This window comes from Monodelphis domestica, chromosome 6, assembly GCF_027887165.1.
Source record: "Monodelphis domestica isolate mMonDom1 chromosome 6, mMonDom1.pri, whole genome shotgun sequence".
Taxonomy (NCBI): domain Eukaryota; kingdom Metazoa; phylum Chordata; class Mammalia; order Didelphimorphia; family Didelphidae; genus Monodelphis; species Monodelphis domestica.
The window spans coordinates 209501204-209523311 of NC_077232.1; the positions used below are offsets into that span (position 1 = coordinate 209501204).

General features: G+C 35.5%; 1 protein-coding gene across 2 annotated transcripts in view; it reads right to left on the reverse strand.

Annotated features, from left to right (window-relative positions):
- Positions 1-21855, reverse strand: part of LOC100021416 (probable ATP-dependent RNA helicase DDX60) — a 114148-nt gene extending 92293 nt beyond the window's left edge. For both annotated transcript variants that reach the window (XM_056802872.1, XM_007496138.2), the window contains exons 1-7: positions 21749-21855; positions 9656-9747; positions 7575-7644; positions 7090-7279; positions 5662-6003; positions 3519-3635; positions 2357-2518 (exon numbers count right to left, since the gene is read on the reverse strand). In XM_056802872.1, the coding sequence (XP_056658850.1) occupies positions 2357-2518; positions 3519-3635; positions 5662-6003; positions 7090-7279; positions 7575-7644; positions 9656-9665 (891 nt within the window). In that variant the 5' untranslated portion in view covers positions 9666-9747; positions 21749-21855. The remainder of the gene's footprint in view (positions 1-2356; positions 2519-3518; positions 3636-5661; positions 6004-7089; positions 7280-7574; positions 7645-9655; positions 9748-21748) is intronic.
- Positions 21856-22108: the final 253 nt, after the last annotated feature.

The window sequence follows — 22108 nt, forward strand, 5'->3', positions numbered from 1 at the left end:
TTTATTTTCTCTGTATGAAGAAAATTAGCAAATCTACTCACTGCCAACTGTGAACCTGGACCTGATAATATCCTGCTGAAGTTGCCCTAACTAAAACACTAGGAAACAATGCTTCAATGAGACTATATATTCCTTCTTCCTCCCTATGAATTGTTGGGAAATTTTGGAAAAGTTAAACTATATGTAGGATAATGCATACAAGATCCTAAACCCCAAAATATTTTTGTTCATGAATAACATTCTAAACCACAAGTCAACAAGAATTTTTAAGTAATTCATATGTGACAAGTACTCTGCTAGGCACTGAATATACAAATAGAGATAAGAACAGAATTGTTACCTTTGGAGGGCTCACACTGTAATGGGGGACATAGCATGTCAATAATTATATCAACACACGACAAATATAAAGTAGAAGGGCATTGACTTCAGAGGGAAGGCATTAGCATCTTGGGGATCCTGAACACACTTTATATAGAAAGTGGGATTTGAGCTGAGTCTTACAGAAATCCAGGGAAACTAGGGGATAGAGTTGAGTAGAGAGAGAATTCAAGATGTGGATAATGACCAATTCAAAGGCATGGGCAATGGGAGATAGAGAAAGGAAGATTGAGTTAGCCAATGTAGCTGAACCATGGGAATTATGGAGTATCTGGAAGTAGAAAGGTAGAAAAGAGTTATCAAGACAAAAAATACTAGAGGAAATAAGTGCCACTGAAATAGGAAGATAACATGGTCAACTATGCTTTAAGAAAATCATTTTGGTTGTTGAATCTAGCATCATTTGTAATGAAGAGACACCTGTGTCATGGAGGATAATGAGAAGGCTTTTATAATATTCCAGAAAAGAGATAATGAGTGAGTCTGGGCAAATGGAGAGAAGGGTATATATACAAGAGATGTTGTAAAGATTGTGAATCTTGAAATTTCTCAGACTTGTGAATGTTGAAAAATTCCCCATTGGGGAATTCTCCATTGGAACAATTCCCTACTGGGACATTCCCCATTTGGAATGTGAGAACTCTACTTGGATCAGAAATGGGAGGACCTCTATTCCACCCATACTTAGGACTGCTTTAGCGGAGAGAACTCCTTGCTAAACAATGAAAGTACTTAAACAAATACTTATAATGAGGCAAAAAGTTCTTTAAGCCATGCCTATTTTTAGAATTAATACAAAGTGGTGCTAAGTACCTATTGAAGGTCAGGCAACTTGTAAACTTGCCAGGACAAAAAGGTGAGAAACTTGCTCAAAGATTCTAACCTACTCAGGTGTGGATTGCTAAAAGGATTAGTCTACTCAGCTGTGAATTCAGAATAGGCTGTCCTTTGGAAAACGTCTACTGTGATTGGTAGATGGAAGAATTTAGGGGAGGTGACATAGGAGAAAACCCCCTATATAAGAAAAAGGACAGGCACTGGAAGAAAAAAAGTCAGCTGGGAAAGGCTGAATTGAAGGAGGCAGCTGGCCAAGGCTGCCTTGAAGGGTCTCTCTCTCTCTCGGGACTCTCGGGGACATTGGACACAGTCTGAAACATTCAGATTGAAGATTGAGCTGGTGAAAGCAGCTGAGATGATGCTGGCCTGGTGTCACTAGAATCCTTGCTTCGCAGATCTTGTGGTGAGTGATTAAAGACTGACTGATCTCTCTATTAAGACTCAGGTCTAGGCCATGTTGGCTTAAGGCCCTTCATACTTATTCCTTTCTTACTCTTTCTCTCCTTCTTTAATTCCTCATTGTATTATTAATTAAAGTCTCTATAAAACCCAGTTGACTTGGGTATATTCATAATTGGGAATATTTCCCTGGCGACCACCTTATATATTTGATTTGAAACAAGACACTGTAGTGAAAACATATTTCCTGCGGTCACAAATTTACTCACCCACTCTTATATCTATCACGATTTATATCTTCAACTCTTTTAACTCTTACAGTTTATGGCCTCCTACTAATTTTAACTCTTTTAAATATAACAAAATAGAAACAAGATTTGGTCATGGTTTGGACATATGGAATGAGAGAATTAGAAGTTAAATAGAACGCCATGTTTGTGAACTACAGTGAAGATAATCATGCCCGTGCTAGTAACAGGGGAGTAATTACATGAAGATGAAGAAAGTGAAAGGAGGGAATAATGAGTTCTGTTTTGGGATATATTGAATTTGAGGTGCATATAGGATATTCAGAACATTCATTCATTTCTTTGACAAGTATTTATTAATTTATGACTAAGAAGATGCTTTTTATGTCTTGAGAAATGAATGACAATAGAGATTTTAATGAAATAATTAAGATAGTATAACATTTCAAAAGTGAAAAACAAAGTTGTTAAATAACAATATTAAATTCCACCTCAGATGTCTCAGTTTCTGAAGAAAAAGATTCCTTCTTTCTCTTTTCTAGGAAATGGTGGTACATTTTCAAGGACAAAGAACATGATAAGACACAGAGAACACGTCTAATATCAGATCCTTTTGACCAGAGAGTCTGAAGTTGGCCAATACTCCAACATATCTGGAACAAAAAGAAATTATATTTTTAGGACAGTATTTTTGGAATAAAGTGCTTTACCTGATCGTTCTTCAAGATAAATGGTCTTCATTGAAAAATTCATTGGTATTGATGCATTTTCCAAAACAAGTTATTTTTCAGATTAACTGAAGGTATTAATAACCCTCATTTTTCATGGTAAGTAGGGTAGAATTAAATTCCTAAGGATGTCTCTGTGGATTGTTACACAATAAATAGATTACTATTAGGTTTCCTTTCCATCACAAAAGAAGGACCTGATAGAGTCTGAATGTAGATTGAAGCACACCATTTTCCATTTTATTTTCTTTATGATGTTTTTCCCCCTAATATAAATGACATGTGTCTTCTTTCACATTATAAACTTGGAAATATATTTTGCATAATAGCACATATATAACCTATATCAAGCCTGCTGTCTTGAGGAGGAGTGAGGGGAGGAATGCAGGTGGAGAACATGGATTACAAAATGTTAGAAAATGATTATTAAAAATTATATCTACATGTAGTCTGGAAAAATATTTTTAAAAGACAAAAACAACAACATTTTCCCTTCTCCATACTAAACATCCCAAGCCTCTTTAACCATTTTTAATGTTATAAACATGAGGGCTTACACCAAAATAAATCAATTAATTTATTAATCAAAAATATTCAGATTATTATGTCTAGGTATACTTCCCCATATTCTAATTGTGAATTTAATTTTTAAACCCATGTAGGACTTTAATTTATGTCTACTAAACTTTAGCTTAATGCATTTGATCCACTTGTTCCACAGATAGTTGTTTTGTTTTGTTTTTATACCTTGACTCCAATCAAATGGAAAACATCCAGGCTCCTATAATTTTATTGTTTTCAAATTTATTAAAAATTTTAACCAAAAAAGTATCAAAAATAAAAATAAATACTTTATCATTGATAAAACACAGTAATAAAAATAATAGCACATATAAAAACATTTTAACCAAAGTAGTTCCAGTACCTCTTTTTCCAGATGATTACACTTTAATTGGTCAAACAATGGTGTCTGTGCTACAGCACTGGATGCTTTCAAATGTTCGATCAGGGTTTGGTAAACACTCTCTATTTTCTCCTTATTCTACAAAAAGGAAAAAATCATATGGATGATTATTTTAGTTTAGCACATAACCACCCACCTAATTCAATTCAAGTCTTCCATTATGGTATATGTTAGACAGCCTTAAATATTTTTAATTAAAAGGAAACAATGATCTAAGTGTAGGTATCATTTCCTTCACTTGTACATGTCACAAATCATCCATACCTTCACCTAATATATAATTTCTTCCATGTTCTCCCTAAAGGATCTACTGAATATACATGACCTCTTCATCTAGGTCACATTCTATTGTATGAGTTCCAGTAAACTATCTAAATGACTATTTGTGAAAATGAGTTGTCTTTTATTCTATTATTGACCCAGATCCATTTTTCTATTATTTGTTTCCTAGAATATTACTTCTTGTGCCACATTTTACATATAATCATTGGAAACATGCTGCTTAATCCATAATGATCATTGAATGTCTATTTGTAATAAAAATATATTTTTGTGACCCTATAGAATTTAAGATCTTCAAGAATATTGCATAATATAACAAATGCATTCTGATGTCATCTACTATTTAATCCTGGATCTTGTTCATACACAGTGTCTTTCCTTTATATGTGCACTGATGTACTAGCTTAATAAACTGACCATCAAACAATAAAAAATAATATGACCATGCTTGATCCTGTTCGGATTGCAAAACCAATTTCCTTTGTTTAAGCAGATCTCTTTAAAGATTTGGCAGACATCGAGGTGACCTACTGGATAGAATGTCAGACCTAAAGTCAAGAAGACCAGCCTATCTTCCCGAGTTCAAATTTGACCTTAGACACATTAGCTATGTGACCCTGATGGAGTCACTCAATTGTCTTTGCCCCAGTTCCTCATGTGTAAAATGAGATGGAGAAGGAAATGGCAAACTATTCCAGTATCCTTGCCAAGAAAATCCTAAATGAGATCCCAAAGAGTTGAATATGACTAAAATGATTGAACAATAGAAAATGTTTGGCAGGCCTGTTTTATCACTTACTTGATAAGACAGAGAGTCGTGGAACTTTTATATTTATTGTGTCTATCAAGGAATCTTGCATGAAAAATACTTAGAGAACAACCTTTTATATTTCAATTATTCCAATTCATTATTTTTTACTTTTGCCCTCCAATTAATACTTACTCATTTTATCTCCCTCCAATTGAAAAAAATTTTTAACAATTTTTCCAATAATTTTCCCCCAATTAACAAGTACTTATTTTATTTCCCTCCAGTTGAAAACAAAAAAAAACAATTTTAACAAATATGCATAGTCAAGACCACCTCTTTAAATATCAATTCTATGGAAAGAGCAAACACATTTTAATTATTATCTCATGTGACCCCACAATATCCCTGGGAGATAAGTAGTTTTTATCTTCTCTGTTTTATATGTAAGGAAATTGAGAAAACCAGAGGTAATAAAACTGCTATTGCATGTCTGAGACCAGGTTTAGAACTCAGATCTCCCTGATTCCAATCCCAGATCTAGCCACTAAGCCATTAGATTCCCAAGCCTATACAGGGCTCTTTTGCTTATTTAACCCTAAGCAGTAAGAGAAGCACAAAGTTCAAAATACATTTCTGACCAATGATTTTCTTATACAATGTATTCATCTACTGTCTGAGTACATAAAATTATTTCCATAGAATGGGTTGAGAATTATAAAAATGTTGATAACCCTAGAAGAAAATGTTTCTAATATTTTTCTAAAAACTAAATAATTTTTAAATATATAAGACATTGATGAAAAATCTTGGTTTCAGAAATTTAAAATGAGGAAATCAACTTTCCTTATCTCAAAATAAAATATTCCTCTCCAATAATAAACTACAGGTAAGGAATGTTCAATAAAGTATCATACGCAGTCACTTTGACAGGTTACTTATGCTTAACTGTTTTCTCTATAATAAGGAAGGTTTCAATGACAGAGAAGGGAATGCTAGTGGAAATTGATTGTGATGCAAAAAAGCAGACATAAATAAAATATATATGTATATATATATTTTTTAAAAGCTTACCTCCTTGAAAAAATACTGGCCAGTGTACCCACTTTGCATAAAATATGCATAAACTCTGAGAATATCTAATTCCTGCCCTGAAGTCAGTGCAATATTAATTCTCTTGGACCAGGACTGTAGAATATAAAAATGGAAAAGATGTGTTTGAAGATCAGTCATTCCTTCATCTGAAACTAGTAAGAAATATGGGCAGTTTTCTTCCAGGAAACAATTCCATTCTTCTGAAAAGCATCCTGAAAATCCAGTTTTAATATTAATAGCGGTATTTTTCTGAAGGTGGAGAATCAATGCAGTTCTTAATGAAAGAAGTTTGGGTATTTCAAAATAGGAGTGTTCAAAATCCTGAAAAAAACAAAACAAAAATACTTGTGTCATAATGTTGGCATTGCCATGCTAGCTTACCCAATTAAAATATGGCATTTCTTTCAGAGTAGAAGCCATTTGAGAACAGAGACTAAATTGTTATTTGTTTTGCTTTGCATCTCCTTCCATCTCCTATCTTGGACATAAATGTTTGAAATATTTTTGAGTTGGATTAGTTGGATTAGTTTGGACTGAACTGAGTTGGACACCAGTCAGTCAATTGATATTTATTGAACATCTATTATGTTCTAGGCACTATCCCAAACCATAGAGATGCATATGCTCCCTGTCCTCAAAGATCTTAAAGTCTAATGGGAGAAGATGATAAACACAAGAACACTACAAAGGAGTAAAGAGGGTGGAAGATGAAAAATGGGAGGAATGTGATGGCGAGAAAGTCAAGATCAATCACAAGATGGATCCATTGGCTTGCTCTTTTTCATGGTCATAGCCTATGCCTTTAATTCATATGCCTCATAAATAAATACAATTTGTCATATTTTAATATTCTAATTTCATTCCTCTGCTTCTAATTAGATATCAAATGCTCTTTGTGTATCTCCCATTTTGCCTTTCTAGAAGCCTCATCTTTTTTCTCTCCCTTCTTTCCCATGAAACCCACAGTAACCAGAGATCAGAACTGGGAATCAGAAGTTGTGAAATAAATCAAAGCAAATACTAGAGTTAGTGGAAAGGAGCTCTTTCTAGTTCTGTTATACCCCCATCTCTAGCCTGTCACACATTCTCAACAATATTTTTGTTTATCATATTTATTGTTGATAGGATCCTAAAGTTAAAGCTAGGGTAACCTGGTCTGACCCCCTTATTTTATAGTTGGGGAATCTGAGGCCTGAGACAGTTTAGTGAGCTGTACAATTTCAAATGGGAAATAAATGGCAGCAGCAGGCTAGAAACTGAGAGCCTGAGTCCAAATTCAGCAGTCCTTCATCACATCACATTATTATCTAAACTGTACATATCCAGGAAAAATGTAGTGTTTTCTATGTTATAGCAATTCAATGCACCATCAGCAATATCTTTATTTTTAAAGGATTCAAATGTTACCTTGAAAAAAACAACAATAAATTGGCCACCTTTATTGGTCAAATCCGAAAGGTAGCGTTCGACTAAGTAGAAGAGGTGGAGATTTTGTCCTGGCTTCAGATTTTGGTCATGTAGGCAGGTGATAAATAAGGAATCCCCATCAATCAGGAAGAGTTCAGATTCAACAAAATCACTGAGTAAACTTGAATAGCTGTAATTAAGATTACAAATAATGCTCATGGATTAAACCATTATTCAGACAAGGTTTTGTTTATTTTTATTTTTATTTTTATTCCTGGGTTCGTGACTCCTTATGGAGCTCATGTGTTTGTATGATGGGAGCTAGGATGGTGACATCCTAACAGGAGCAACCTACTACCACCAAACTTCTCTAAGAAGACTAAAAGGACAGTCATATGCACATCTCCCCATAGTCGTATAGAAACAGCCAAAATGCCAAACTTCTCACTTAAATGCTCCAATTCCTTTCCTCCAATGACACTTACTTGGCTTTTGCTATTTCATTTAAAATCAACCCAGACATATCCTCCAAAAACGACATGCAGTCTTTTAGCTCTAAAAAAGAGACAAACACAAGTTATTATAAATATCACAAGTTTTTGAGATGAATTGTGTCTTATTTTAAGTGGGGAAATGAGAAAAGGAAATGAAACCTCTATGAGGATAAGAGCAGAGCCATTAAAAATAATGATGGTCTCCATTGCCCAAACCATACCTGAAAAATATTCAATGTCTAATAATATTTTTTGAATTTGCTTAAATAAATAATTATAATTTTATTGGACTTTTAGTCAATAGCACTATAAAATATGATTAACAATCTTATAAAAATGATACTGATTTTAAAATAAAGATAAGAATGAAAAGAAGACATAAAAAAGGCAGCTGAAATAGGTAGAACAATGAACTTGTCATTATGACAAATGGACTTCTAGTACTGGTGGCTAAGTCATTTAAAACCACTTAGTCTCAAGTGTAAAAAGTCTCATTTGTAAAATGAGGATAATAATAGCAACTAGTCCATTGTGGAGTGGTACTGATCAAATAATATAACCCATAAAAATATTTTGCAAACCTTATAGTACTATCATAATATTACCTATTATTGTTCAAAAACCTATGAGGTATAAGAATCAGTTGGTAACTTTTGACTATGGAAATAGATATTTTAGCCAATTAATAACAATAGTATTATTTTCACATCATATATAATTATAGAATTTCTAATATCATAACATGATAATTAATAAGTAATTATATAATAAATAAAATATATCTTGGAATATTATTTTCATATCATCATAGCATCTATATACTGCTTTAAGATTTACGAAATAGTTTAAAGATATTTTCTCATTTGAAACTCACAAAAACACTGTAAGGTTGGTCTCATTTTATAGAAGAGGAAACAAAGTCTTTAAGATGTTAAGCAATTTCCCCAGGATTTCATACTTAGTAAATGTCTGAAACAGGATTTAAACTCGGGTTTATTATATGTATAGATGTTTTATATACATTGATGTGCTGATAAATATTTAACAAACAGCTCTTTGGTGGAAAGAAAAACACATGTCATACTTCATAGTTCTAATTTTAATATGTATTCTTTAAATTTTCTGCATTCATTTCTTAACTCTAGATAATCAGCAAGAACAACAAAAAAGAAACAAGCTCTGATTTATAGTGTTTTCTGATTTCTAAGGTATAAATGCTCATGCTAAAAAATTTAACAATTGATTATGAGAAACCACTTCCACCTGGCTCCAACATACCAATGGCATTTTAACATATATATAAATGTATATGTGTGTATGTATATGTGTAGGAGGGAAGGGTTGTCATCCAGATATATAGATGACAGCTTGGAGGTTTCCTTGTTCTCCGAGGACAGAATTAGGACCAACATCTAAAAGTTACGGGAAAATAACCTTCTTGACAATAAGGGTCTCATTTTTATAAAGCTTTAAAATTTACATTAATTACATGACATAATAACTACTTTTCTCTTCATAACAACCAGTGAGGTTAGTAATACAGGTATCCCAGTTTTAGAAATGAAGGAAAAAACCAAGGTTCTTAAAAGGCAAAATGATTTTCTCCAGGTCTCATAGCTCATATCAGAGTCAGGGTTCAAATTTTGGTCTCTGATGTTTCCCAGACACACCCTGTCTACCTTACCATATTGTCTCTTTTTGATATAAGAGGGAAAGTATTTCTAATAATAAAAGCTGCCCAGAAGTAGAATGATATTAAGTTGAAAGATATAAGAAAATGAAAGGGATTCTTGTTTTATTTATAGCTTTATACATTCTGAAACATGCCAGTAAGTACTTCAAAGATAATTTTACCCAACTTCCCCATTTTAGATATAGGCAAACTGAGGGTCAGGTATATTCAATGACTTTCCCAAAGTTACGTAGGAAGAATATGAATCCAGACTTCTGACTCCAGAGCCAGCATGCTGTCCCTGGAGCCATACTGCCTCCCATAATTGACTTTGCAGACCTCTGAATGTCTTTTCAACTAGGAGATATGATTTTGTGAAGTTTGATGAATTGTAAATTACCCATTGTCATTTCCAGTGTGAGGAGCCAGATTGTCTATAAAGTTTGCAAATTCCTTCAGAGCCTCAAAAAACTGTTGTTTCTCATGGAAGTCCTGAAACATAAAGGGGAGATAAGAAGAAACTATTATTATTTCAAGATTTACCAATTATTTTAATCACAACTTTATTCCATCTTCCCTCTTCCTCCCTGCTTTTCAGAATCCTCCTCCTCTTTTGAGACCCAACTCTTGCCCCAGCCAAAAGTATTCTCTCTAGCCAAATAACCCTAAAATTATTTTATTTCTTCTTATAGCTCCTGATCACCAAAATGAAGCAAAGGAGTAGGTCATGAGAAGTAGGTAGATTGAGAAATTGGGAAGTTGGGGAAGTTGGGGGAGCAGCTTTGTGTATGTTGAAATTCCCTGGTACTAGGGTAGGAATGAAGGTGGCATAATAGACTGAGTCAGTCTTTGAAATCATTGAGGGAGGAGGGAGAATAATGGCCATCAAGATCTGGATCCCATAATAAATTGGAATAGCAGGAACTTCACAGAGAAGTTGCTGACTAATGATATTAAACAGGAGTCTGCATATGGTGCTAGAGAATTACAATTTGCCCTGTCACAATCAGTCAGTTAGGAAGTCTGCATGAAAGTATAACCTTCATTAAGAGAGTTGGTCAAGGATGCAGGGTCAACTGAAAAGACTGGGATCTGAGTTAGAACCAAAGGAGGAAAAGGTTTAAGAGGAAACAAGGTCCCATTATCCTTATTTTGTAGCTGAGTAAGAAGATCCTGAATAATATATTTTAGTCTAATCTATGACATTCAACCCTTTTGTCCCTCAGTTATTTCCTGGAACATCAATCCCATTCTGACTCTCCTCTCCTCCTTTACAAGCTTTGACCTCTCAGTGAATTAGTTCAATTATTTGACATTCTTTGCTTTCGCATTCCAGGACTTACACTTTGCCAAACTGTAATACTGGACTATTTCTATTCTCTACCTCATTCCTTGTAGCTGATTGGACCTGGGAAAAATCACTCAAGTATTGTGACTGAAATTCATATTATCCAAACTCATCTAGTCCTTCATGAAAGAAAAAAAAAGGAAACCTGTAGTTCTTCCCCAAATCACTTTCTATTCCATTCACCATAATGGCCTTTTCAAATCTTTTCATTCCTCAAGGTTGTCAATATTCCCTGCCAATATCCTTTCAACTAAATACTTTCTGAAGAAAAACTGAGAATTTACAGAGAGCAACCTCTTCTTTATTTAACAATTCCTTGATTTCATCCCCAACTCAACTATTTACTCAATTAATTCCATCCAGAAGGAAGTGGCTCTTTTCACCAAGGTCAAGCACTTTATTGGTATCCTTGAATACCAATACTTCAACTCTTTTCCAAAAGTTAGTATCCACAATGAGCATCTCTTCTTTAAAATAAACAAAGAAACAAACAAACAAAAACACCTGTTACATTCTATCTTAGAATCAATACTAGTGTATTGGTTCTAAGGCAGAAGAGCAGTAAGGGCTAATCAGTGGGGGTTAAGTGACTAGCCTAGGGTCACATATTTAGGAAGTGTCTGAGGTGAGATTTGAACCCAGAATCTCCTGTCTCTGAGCCTGGCTCTCAATCCACTGAGCCTAGCTGACCCTTCTCTTTCTAATCTCCAATCTCTCACCATCTACTACTTACTGTTGCAATATATACAAAAATATTCCGATCTCCCCCTTATACTTGAAAAAGCCTCATGAAATATTTTTCAGCTATCCTCATGCTGTGTTGTTCTATAAAGTTGTAGAGGTGTCTACTGGGATACTTTAGATATTTAATAAATGATTACTGATTGATTTGTAAGGTCACAGAGCAATTCTTAAAAGTGCGGTTTTAACCAAGGTCTTTCTTCATTCTTAGTCCAGTACTCTTTCCACCTTACAGTCATGCATACAAGGAGTATTACACCCTCTCCCACCCACCTCCATCCTTGACCTTTGTAAAAACCTTGACAAGTGTCATTTCATTTTTAATTTGTATCCACTGTTCTTAGAATAATGCCCTACACATTCTGGTACTCTTGTTCAGTCATTTCAGTCATGTCTGACTCTTTGCAATGTTTTTTGAGGTTTTCATGGCAAAGATACTAAAAGTATTTGCCATTTCCTTCTATAGCTCATTTAACAGACAATTAATTTATGCAAAAAAGTGTTAAGTGACTTGCTGAGGGCCACATAGCTAATGAGTTTCTGAAGCCAGATTTGAATTCAGTTCTTCCTGACTCCAGACCCAGCATCCTATCCACTGTGTCTCCTACCTGACCTACACAGTGGTAAGCACTTTTTAAATGGTTCTTAAGTTGGATGAATATCTGTTGGATGAATGTATGCACGGTTTGCTTATCAAATCTGCAAATGGAGTTCTAAACAAAAGGCAGCCTTGAATAACTGTCACTCTGGACCTGAGAGAAGGAGGAGGAGACAGGTGTATTTGTGAATCATCTTGAACCCATCCATCAAGCAACTGGCATTCAGGATCTAGCTGTGATTAAAGAATAACTCCAGTCTTCCTGGTGGACAGCCAGACTACCATGATGGGACATCTGAAGACTTCAGCTGGACTCCTATTTCTGGCTTATCAAGGACTCTTGGTGCGATATTGATCCTGTTGGACTTGCTTTTAGATTACTTAGAGTTTTGTGTAGTGTAAGTCACATATTGTTTAGTTAGTGGGTTAAAGAATTTAGAAATCACCGTTTTCCCACTCTCCTCCCTTCATCCCTTCTATGTTAAAAGAAATTCAATATTTACATGTTTTTTCCCTCTGTATTACTTTCCTTCCCCCTATCCTAATTATAGACACTTTTAACAATATCAAGGAGGAAGAAAACACCTAAAAGGAACCCAAAAGGAGGAGGGACAGTTCCTAAAAATGCAACCGAGGATGAACTGGCCACCCAGAGGGTGAAAAAAGCCATCTTCCTCAGTGAAAAGGCTACTGAGAAATGGAATAAAAAGAAATTCTAAGAATTAGCAACAGTTCCCAGAGGGGAATAGAGAAGTGAACATAAATAGTCTGGTTCTTTTTTTAAATACAGATTCCAGAAAGAACTGGTTAATCTCTAAAACCTAGAGAAATCTAGAGAAATGTTAGTATGAAGAACACAATTTCAAGGCATGAAAGAGATGGAGGACCTTTTTGTACATTTCGGATCCCCAAGTCTGAGGTGTGATTGTCACTTCCCCTCCTCTGTATATGTGTTTTATGACTGAAGAAGAGAAGAGAAAATTAAATGAGACAGAAACAGACTAAGAAAGGAAAGAGAGAGAAAGAGAAATTGCATGAACATTTTGAGAATGAATTATAATTTAAAAAGACTTGATTTAGTAGGAGGAATTTGGGTAGTGGTGACTTTTTAAGTAAAAGGTTAAGTAGCTGAAAGCTAGGAAGCTCTCATTTAGGCCATTCAATAGCTGGAACAAAAAGGACATCAAAATCAGAAGGGATAGAGATATTGTGGTAAATCTCTGTAGTTAGTTTCACTGATAAAGGCTTCATAGCCAAAATATATAAGGAATTGGTTCAAATTTCTAAAAGATAAATTGTCAACTCTGTAGTGACCTTTTAGTCATCCACATAATCTACCCACCATTAGAGTCACACCCTGATCTACCATTAAGATCCTCAGCTGAATTCACAGACTATTTACCATGTGCGTTTATTTATGCATTCAGTAAATACTGAATAAAATTTACTTTAGGTCTACTATGCCCTAGGCTAGACAGTAAGGGACAAAGAAAAATAAGATTTAAATATGGAAATTTCACTTGGGTGGAACAGTGAGTAAAAACACTGAACTTGAAGTTATTAATATGAATTAAATTTTACTTCAGACACTTGCTATCTGGGTGACTGAACAAGTCATTTCACCTCTCAGCCTCAGTTTCCTCATCAATAAAATATAACTAATAATGGCAACTTCCTTAGAGTATTTTGTGAGGATAAAATAAGATATATTTGTAAAGTGCTATGCAAATCTTAAAACTCTGTAAAAATGCTAGTTTCCATGATGATAAATAGCATAATATATATACATAGGACTTTACAAATCTTAAAGCCCTCTATAATAACTAATAATAATAACTATCACAGAACATCTAGTTGATGCCAAGCACTATGCTCAGTGATCTACAAATCATTATCCCATTTGATTTTGAGAATAAATATTCTGGGAGGTAGATTTAACAGTTTTAACTTATTTAATTTAACAGTTGAGGAAACTGGAGACAAGGGTTAAATTACTTGCCCAGGGTCACACATCCATAAAGCCTCTGAGTCTGGATTTGAACTTAGATCTTCCTGACTCCAAGCCTACCTCACTATCTACTGTGCCATCTAGCCATCTGCATAAAGGTTGGCTATCATTGATGGTATGGTAGTAGTCTCTCGGTAACCGAGGATGACGATTGTCTTTGTGTGTTTTTGTGCACAAAGACACCTGTGCATGAAGATTTAAGTGGAAAAGTCGATGCACAGAGACAGTCCCACTCTCTCGGCGTTGGAAGCCTGGGTCCAGTGGCACGAAAAGTCGTTACACCTGGAGACTTCCTCAGCTGCATTGGATGGCCATGTTGTCCTTTGTGCTCCAACATGCCCTAAGCACTCCACAGTGCCTTGCTGCATCGCCATCTCAGCCGTTGAACCTTCTTGTTGGTTTCTTCCACCTGTTCCACCGAAGCAGTCTTCACATGCTGGGTGAGCAAAGCCCTGGTTCACCAGTGGTCCACGACGACCCGATGGCTACCCTCACAAGGTTTAGCCGGCCTGTCCTAAAGTCCACCAAATTATCATTGAAAAACTATGATATAACACCTCAAAAAATTCTGGCACATTAAAAGTGATAGAAAGATAGAGTGAAATAATCCTTCAGTCCAAAAAATGTAAAAGACCAGCACAAAAGATTTATTGCACCAGTGTGTACATGGAGTGCAAAGAAGCATACCAAAGAAGGATCCACCATGGCAGCATGCCTTGGGGACAGAAGCAAAGGCTTCTGGAGCTCTCAGTCCGTGACATTAAGGAAGATCAGACATGCTGAGAGGGAGATTACATGGGTCCCTTTGCTGGCTTTCAGTTCAAGACTCTTGTAGCATTCTCCACCTGAAGATTCAGGTCATACTTCTGGGTTGTAGCCTCAGAGTAAAGAGGAGCACTAGCACACACTAGCCCTTACTGTCACAGGGGAGCAGAGGACTGTGTTTAAAATATTCCAAGTTGGAAAAAAGGGCTTGTGGTTACTCACAGACCAGAGCACAGGCAGAAATGTATTAAACATGACTCTCCTATCATCACACCACATTGGAAAACTGAAAACAGATAAATCTCCAGAACTAGATCTAAGGAAGCTACATAAAAAATCAGAAATGTGGAATAGTGGTCCCTTCACTAATGTTACAGAGCCCAGTTTTGACAGTTTTTTTTTAATTAAAAGAAAAGAAAAGGCTGGAAAATAAGCAGATACAAAAAAACAAAAGGAAACTAAACATAAAAAGTGATGTTGGCAATCGGTAAGATCAAAACTCAAACTCTGGAGAAGATAACAAAATCAATGCTATGCAATACTATTGGATCCAAAGTATCTAAGAAAAATATTAATTTCTCTCAAGTCCCAAAAGAATGAATAGAGGAGATAAAAATAAGTCTAAAAATCAAATAAGAGAAGTAGTAGAAAAGTTGGGAAAATAAATGAGAATGATATAGGAACATCATGCTAAAGAGTTAACAACTTGGTAAAGGAGGAAGAAAAAAAATTATGAGTAAATTACAGAATTATGAGTAAAAAAACAGAATAGATGAATTAATGGAAGAGGCATAAAAAGTCCAAAGAGAAGAACTACTTAAAAAGTAGAATTGGCCAAATAGAAAAAGATGTACAAAAATGTACTGAAGAGAACTTCTTAAAGGGCAGAATTGGCCATATGGGAAAAAAAGATACAAAAATGTCCTGAGGAAAAGAAGTCTTAAAGTAGAATTGGCCAAATAGAAAAGAAGGTATAAAAGCTCACTCAAGCAAAGCAGACTTTAGTTTTCATATGAAGAAATCAAAACTATCAATGATCACAAGGAAAAGTATTTTAAATCCTTCCTTTTCGGAGAAAAATAACTCTGAGGAACCACCTCACACCTAGGAAATTGGCCAATAAGACAGCAAAGGAAAATAATAAATGTTGGCAGGGATGTGGCAAAATTGGGACCCTAATGCATTGCTGATGGAATTGTAAATTGATCCAACCATTCTGGAAGGAAATTTGGTATTATGCCCAAAGGGTTTTAGAAGAATGCATGGTTTTTGATCCAGCCATATCACTGCTGGGTTGCAACCCAAAGAGATAATAATAAAAAAATGTGTATACAAAAATATTTATAGCCCCACTTTTTATAGTATCAAATAATCGAAAAATGAGAAGATGTCCCTTGATTGGGGAACAAATTATAGTGAATAAATTGTGGTATCTGATGGTGATGGAATACTATTGTGCTATAAGTAATGATGAACTGGAGTGTTTCTATATGAATTAGAAAGAACTCCAGGAACTGATGCAGAACAAAATGAGCAGAACCTCAATATTGTATACAGAAACTGAAACACTGTGACACAATCAAATGTGACCAACTTTTCTACTAGCAGCAATGCAATAATCCAGGACAATTCTGAGGGACTTATGAGAAAGAACACTATCCACATACAGAGAAAGAACTGTGGGAGTAGAAATGCAGAAGAAAAACTTATGCTTGATCAAGTGGATCGATGGCTATATGTTTGGGGTTTTGACTATAAAAGATCACTCTACTGCAAATATGAATAATATGAAAATGGGTTTTGAACAGTGATACATATATAACCCAGTTGCTTGTCAGCTCTAGGAGGGGTGAGAAAGATCATGAATCAGGTAACCTTGGAAAAATATTCTAAATACATAGTTTTAAAAGAAAAAATAGAAAATCAGGTTTTGAAAATTAGAATTGGATAAGCAAAAACTAATGACTCCATGAGACATAAAGAAATGATCAAAATTAAAAGACTGAAAAATAGAAGAATATGAAAAATATTATATTTTTAAAACATCTGATCTGGAAAACAGATCCAAAAGAGATGATCTAAAGAATTATTGGATAACCTGAAAACTATGATAAAAAATTAGACATCATCTTTTAAGAAATTATTAGGGAAAATTGCTATGAAATTCCAGAGAGTAAAATAGAAATTGAAAAAACCTACTGATTACCTCCTGAAAGAGACCTAAAAAGTAACTCCAAGGAATATTGTAACCAAATTCCTGAACTCCTAGGGGAATAAGAAAATATTTCAAGTAATTAAAAATAAAGAATTCAAATATTGTGTAACTACAGTCAGGATAACACAAGACTTAGCAGCTTTTATGGTAAAGGATTAGAGGTCCTGTTATATAATATTCTGGGGGGGGGGGCAAAGGATGTAGAACAGCATTAGCAAAGTATCGACATGTACAGAGGAGAACTGCTCCATTTCAGCTCTACCCAAGGACAGGTTTTTGCATGCTCTACCCCTCTGTCCAGCAATCCAAAGCAAGCACTTCTTCCCTCAGCTCTCTTCAATAATGCAGGGGGCTCACAGATGGCTTGAATTTGCCCTGTGGGCACTCAGACTTGAAAACCTTTGCCAACACTGCTCTAGAACTTTAACCAACTACCCATCAATACTAAGCATAATCCTTCAGGGAGAAAATATATATTTAATGAAACAAAGGATTTTCAAGCATTCCTGATGAAAAGACCAGAGTTTAATGAATAATTAGACTCTCATATATGAAACTCAAGAGAAGCATAAAAAGGTAAGTAACAGAGAAAAATAAAACACCACTCAATAAGATTAAACTGTTTACACACCTACATGGGAAGATGACTTTTTTTAATTCATTAGAACTTTATCATTATTAGGGCAGTTGTAGGAGTATATATAGAGAAGAGGGCAAGTGTATGAGTTGAATATAATGGGATGATATCTAAAAAATTAAGGCATGAGAAAGAGAAATGCATTGGGGGAAGAGGAAAAGGAAAAATAGAATGGGGTAAATTATCTTACTTAAGAAGCATGAAAAAGCTTTTACATTGGAGGGGGAGATGAGGGAGGGGGAAGGGGAAGTATGTCATACTTACTCTTATCAGAATTGTTTCAATAAAGGAAGAACATACAAAATCATTTTGATATAGAAATCTATCTTATCCTACAGAAAAGCAAGAAGGTAAGGGGTGGGCCAAAAAGAAAAGAAGGCAAAACTGGGGGATGTGGTTGTCAGAAACTAAACAGGGAGAATTAGGATGGAGAGTAATACACAGTTTTGTTATAGGGCAAACATTTTTACAAGCCTCTTTAATGAAGGCCTCATTCCTTACATGCACAGAGAAATGTGTTGAATCTATAAGAATATGTCATTCTCCAATTGATAAATGTTCAAAGGATATAGTCAGTTAGTTCTCAAAGTAATCAAAACTTTCTTTAGTACATGAAAAAATGTTCTAAATCAATATTGATCAGAGAATTGCAAATTAAAATAATTCTGAGGTATCACCTCAAATCTACCAGATTGTCTATTAAGACAGAAAAGGAAAATGACAAAACGTGTAGGGAATGTGGGAAAACTGAGACACTAATGCATTGTTGGGGGAGTTGTGCACTGATTCAACCACTCTGAAGACCAATTTGGACCTGTGTTCAAAGGGCTATAAAATAGTACCTACCCTTTGACCCTCCAATATCATTAGTAGGTTTGTACCCTGAAGAGATACAAAATAAAAAAGTCTACATGTACAAAAATATTAAAGTAGCTCTTTTTGTGGGAACAAAGAACTGAAACTTGAGGAGAAACCCCATCAATTTAGGAATGGTGACTAAGTTTTATTATTGTAATGAAATACTGCTGTGTTGTAAGAAATGACAAGCAAGAGGAGCTCAGAAAAACCTGGAAAGACTTATATAAACTGAAGCAATCAAATAATGAGAACAAGGAAAACACTGTACACAGTGTCAGGAATACTATTAGCAGAACAACTGTGAATAACAATTATTCTGAGCAATACAATGAACCAAAATAATCCCAAAGAACTCAAGATAAAAAAACAAAAAACAAAAAACACCATATGTTCCCAAAGAAAGAACTAATGGATTGAAATAATCTAGATCAAAGCCAACTTTTTTCACTTCCTATATTTTTGTTCATTTCCTTCCACCAAAGGATTAATGTGGAAAACATATATGATTTTGCACATGTAAAATATCTATGAGACTCTCATCATGGGGAGGAAGAAAAGGAGAGAGTACATGACTAAAGTCTTCTTAAAATGTGGGGAACTGTTTTTACACCTAATTGGAGGGGAGGTAGTTAAGTTAAATTTAAAAAAGAAAATAAACCATCAGAGAATTCATTTGTTAACCATTCTTCCTAATCAGAAGAGGAAACTAAAAAGCATTCAAGTAATCTTAAAATTAAGAAATATTTATTCTTGAATATTGTTTTCTCTCCTGTAAAATGAGGAGGTTGGACAAGATGATTTCTAAGGTCTCCTCCAGGTAGCTTCCATGATCCTATGATTGAGTGATTCTTTGAATTACTCTTCCATTCAATTCAACTCAACAAACATTTATCAGGGCTGTAAAGGCAAAAACTTAGTCACTGCCTCAGAGTTAAAAATACATACAGAGATAAGTAACTACAAGATAATTTGAGATACTGAGAGTACACAAAGCTGAGGAAGAGTAAGGAAGTGGCCACAGAATTATGCTAAATCTCACATATTTCCCTTTCTTCTGATATTGCTGTCTCTCTGCTAAAGGTTCTCATCACTGAATACCTAAACTATAGCAATATGAAGCCAGTGGGTCTGCCTCCCTTGAGTCTCTACCCACTCCCATTCATCCTCCACTCAGATGCCAAAGCTTTCAAACATGTCATCCTCCTACATGATACATTGGAATGGCTCCCAGTAGCCTCCAGTAGTGAGAGTGGATCCAGTAAAATAAAAGCTATGATCTGACCAGAATCACTCCTCACATGAGGCCCCAAAAACCCCTCCTTTTCACCCTTCCCTGCTGTTCTTTGTAGAAACTGTATGTTCTTCCAAGGAATTACTAATGCTTGGTTGGATGCTTACATATTTATCTGTGATTTATTATCCTATAGAAAACTCTGTCTAAGCTTTGGTGAGGTAAACTAAGTCATTGTACTAAGATTGTAAATCATTACTAACCATTGTCCATGTAAAAAGTTTACTTAATCCCTAAGTCTACATCACTTTCTCTATAAAATACTAACTGTGATCAATAAATCTCACCTTTGATTGCTACCAGTTTCAGTGGCCCTTCTGACATGCCATTCTTCTCACCATGTCTCATTTTCCTCACCCCTTCAGGACCCCCAAATATTTGTCAGTATCACCTGACAGTTCCCTAACCCTTTCTAGGATGCAATAACAAATCCGATTTACAAAGCTTTTCATAACCTCTCTCTCTCTCTCTCTCTCTCTCTCTCTCTCTCTCTCTCTCTCTCTCTCTCTCTCTCTCTCTCTCTCTGTCTCTCTCTCTCTCTCTCTTTCTGTCTCTCTTTCTGTCTCTCTCTCTCTCTTAATCCCTTTCTCTCTCTATCCATCTCTATCTCCATTCCTCTCTCTCTCTCCCTCACACACACACATATATCCATTGTATCTCATGTGCCCCCTTCATACTTTGAAATCCTGTAACTTTGGCCTCCTTGCTTATTCTCTACATCATAATATATCTCCAAACTCCAAATTTTTATTGGCTAATGCTCATCTCTAACTTCTTCCTGTTTTCCCTGCATTCCTTCAAATCCCAGATAAAATCAACCACCTTGTTCAGAAGACCTTTCCCAATCTCCAGTAATTCTAGTATCTTTCCTCTGTTGATTATCTTAAATTTCTCCTTATATAAGTTGTTCGTATATAATCATTTATATGTTGTCTTCCCCATTAGGCCATGAGCTCCTTGAGAGCAGGAACTGATTTTTTTGTTTTCCTTTCTGTGTATTCCCAGGATTTAGTCAAGTACCTGACACATTACAGACAATTAATAAATACCTCTATGCTCAGAACAATAAACAGTACACACTAATCATTTAACAAGTGTTGTTCATTCCTTCTCTGAACTTGAGTTTCTTCATATTTAAAATCTGATGGCTGAGTGAGATGACTTCTGAGGCCTCATACAGGTCTAGATTTGTGACCCAACAATTCCCCTATAAGCCTTTCCCAAGCTGCCTCTGCTTTAAGAACTTCTCTTGCCCTACAAGAGCTTCCTTTGGTCAGCTATGGGACAGGAGAAGATTTTTTCTAGTACTAGATCAAAACCGTAGGTTTTAAAGATCCTCAGAGGCTATATAATCCATATCCTTTATTTTAAAGTAACCATGATTAAGTCACTACTTTAAAGACATGTAGGGAGTAAGTCTAAGAGCTTGGGTTTGAAGCTATCTCCACAGTCTCCTAAAGGCAGTGTTCTATGTCCCCCTCTCACCATCTCTTTTTAAACCATAGTCATCTAGAGGCTCCTTTCTTAGATGTTCAACCTCATGGGCCATTGAATAGTAGCATCAGAAGCTAATTTGGAGGCTGTCTCAATCCAAACCCTCTCTAACCTCCTTTCCCTAACAAACACACATGACGAAGAAACCAAGGCAATGTGATATTGGGGCCTGGGTTTTAAGCCCATACTTATTACCTATACAATACCTTAAACAAAGTATTTCACCTGTTTCTTCCATCGTTTTCCCATGTACAAAAAAACACCAGATTAGGGCATCCCTAAAGTCCCGTACAACCAAAGGTTTATTGCTCAGGGTCTACTGGATTCATGCAAAGTTTCCTCTGAGATATGATCATGACACCCCTTCCCCTCCACCAAACTGGCTTCCTTCCCTTCTTTGTGCCCTGCTGCCCCTCAAAAGACCAGCCAAGAGAGTGGCTCTCCTTTCTCTTTCTTGCTTTCATCCTTTGCACCAACCACTCAGGAAGCCTTCAATTGCAGCCCCTTTAAACCCAAAGAAGCACTTCTTCAACCTTACCAAGCCGAAATGTTGTGATCCCAGGAAACAGAATAGATTCTAACGACACAGAAAGATCACCTCCTGGACAGGGCTTGTACCAAGCATCAGCTGGGAGAGTTGCAAGCCACTCTGAAAATGTTAGTCAGCCTCTTTGTGGTTTATATATGGCAAAAGCAAGGAAAGCAATCATGATTAGTTTCATTTTCCTGGGTAGAGTTTAGTTTCATTTTCAAGGGAGAATGATCATGTATCTCCAGAAATGTATCAGTGGGATAAGACTGGATTGAAGAGTAGGGAAGGATTCCAGAAGTGACTTTGTTGAAGGAGAAGGAAAGAAAAGAAAAGAAAAGGAAAGGAAAAAGAAAAGCCACCTGTTCT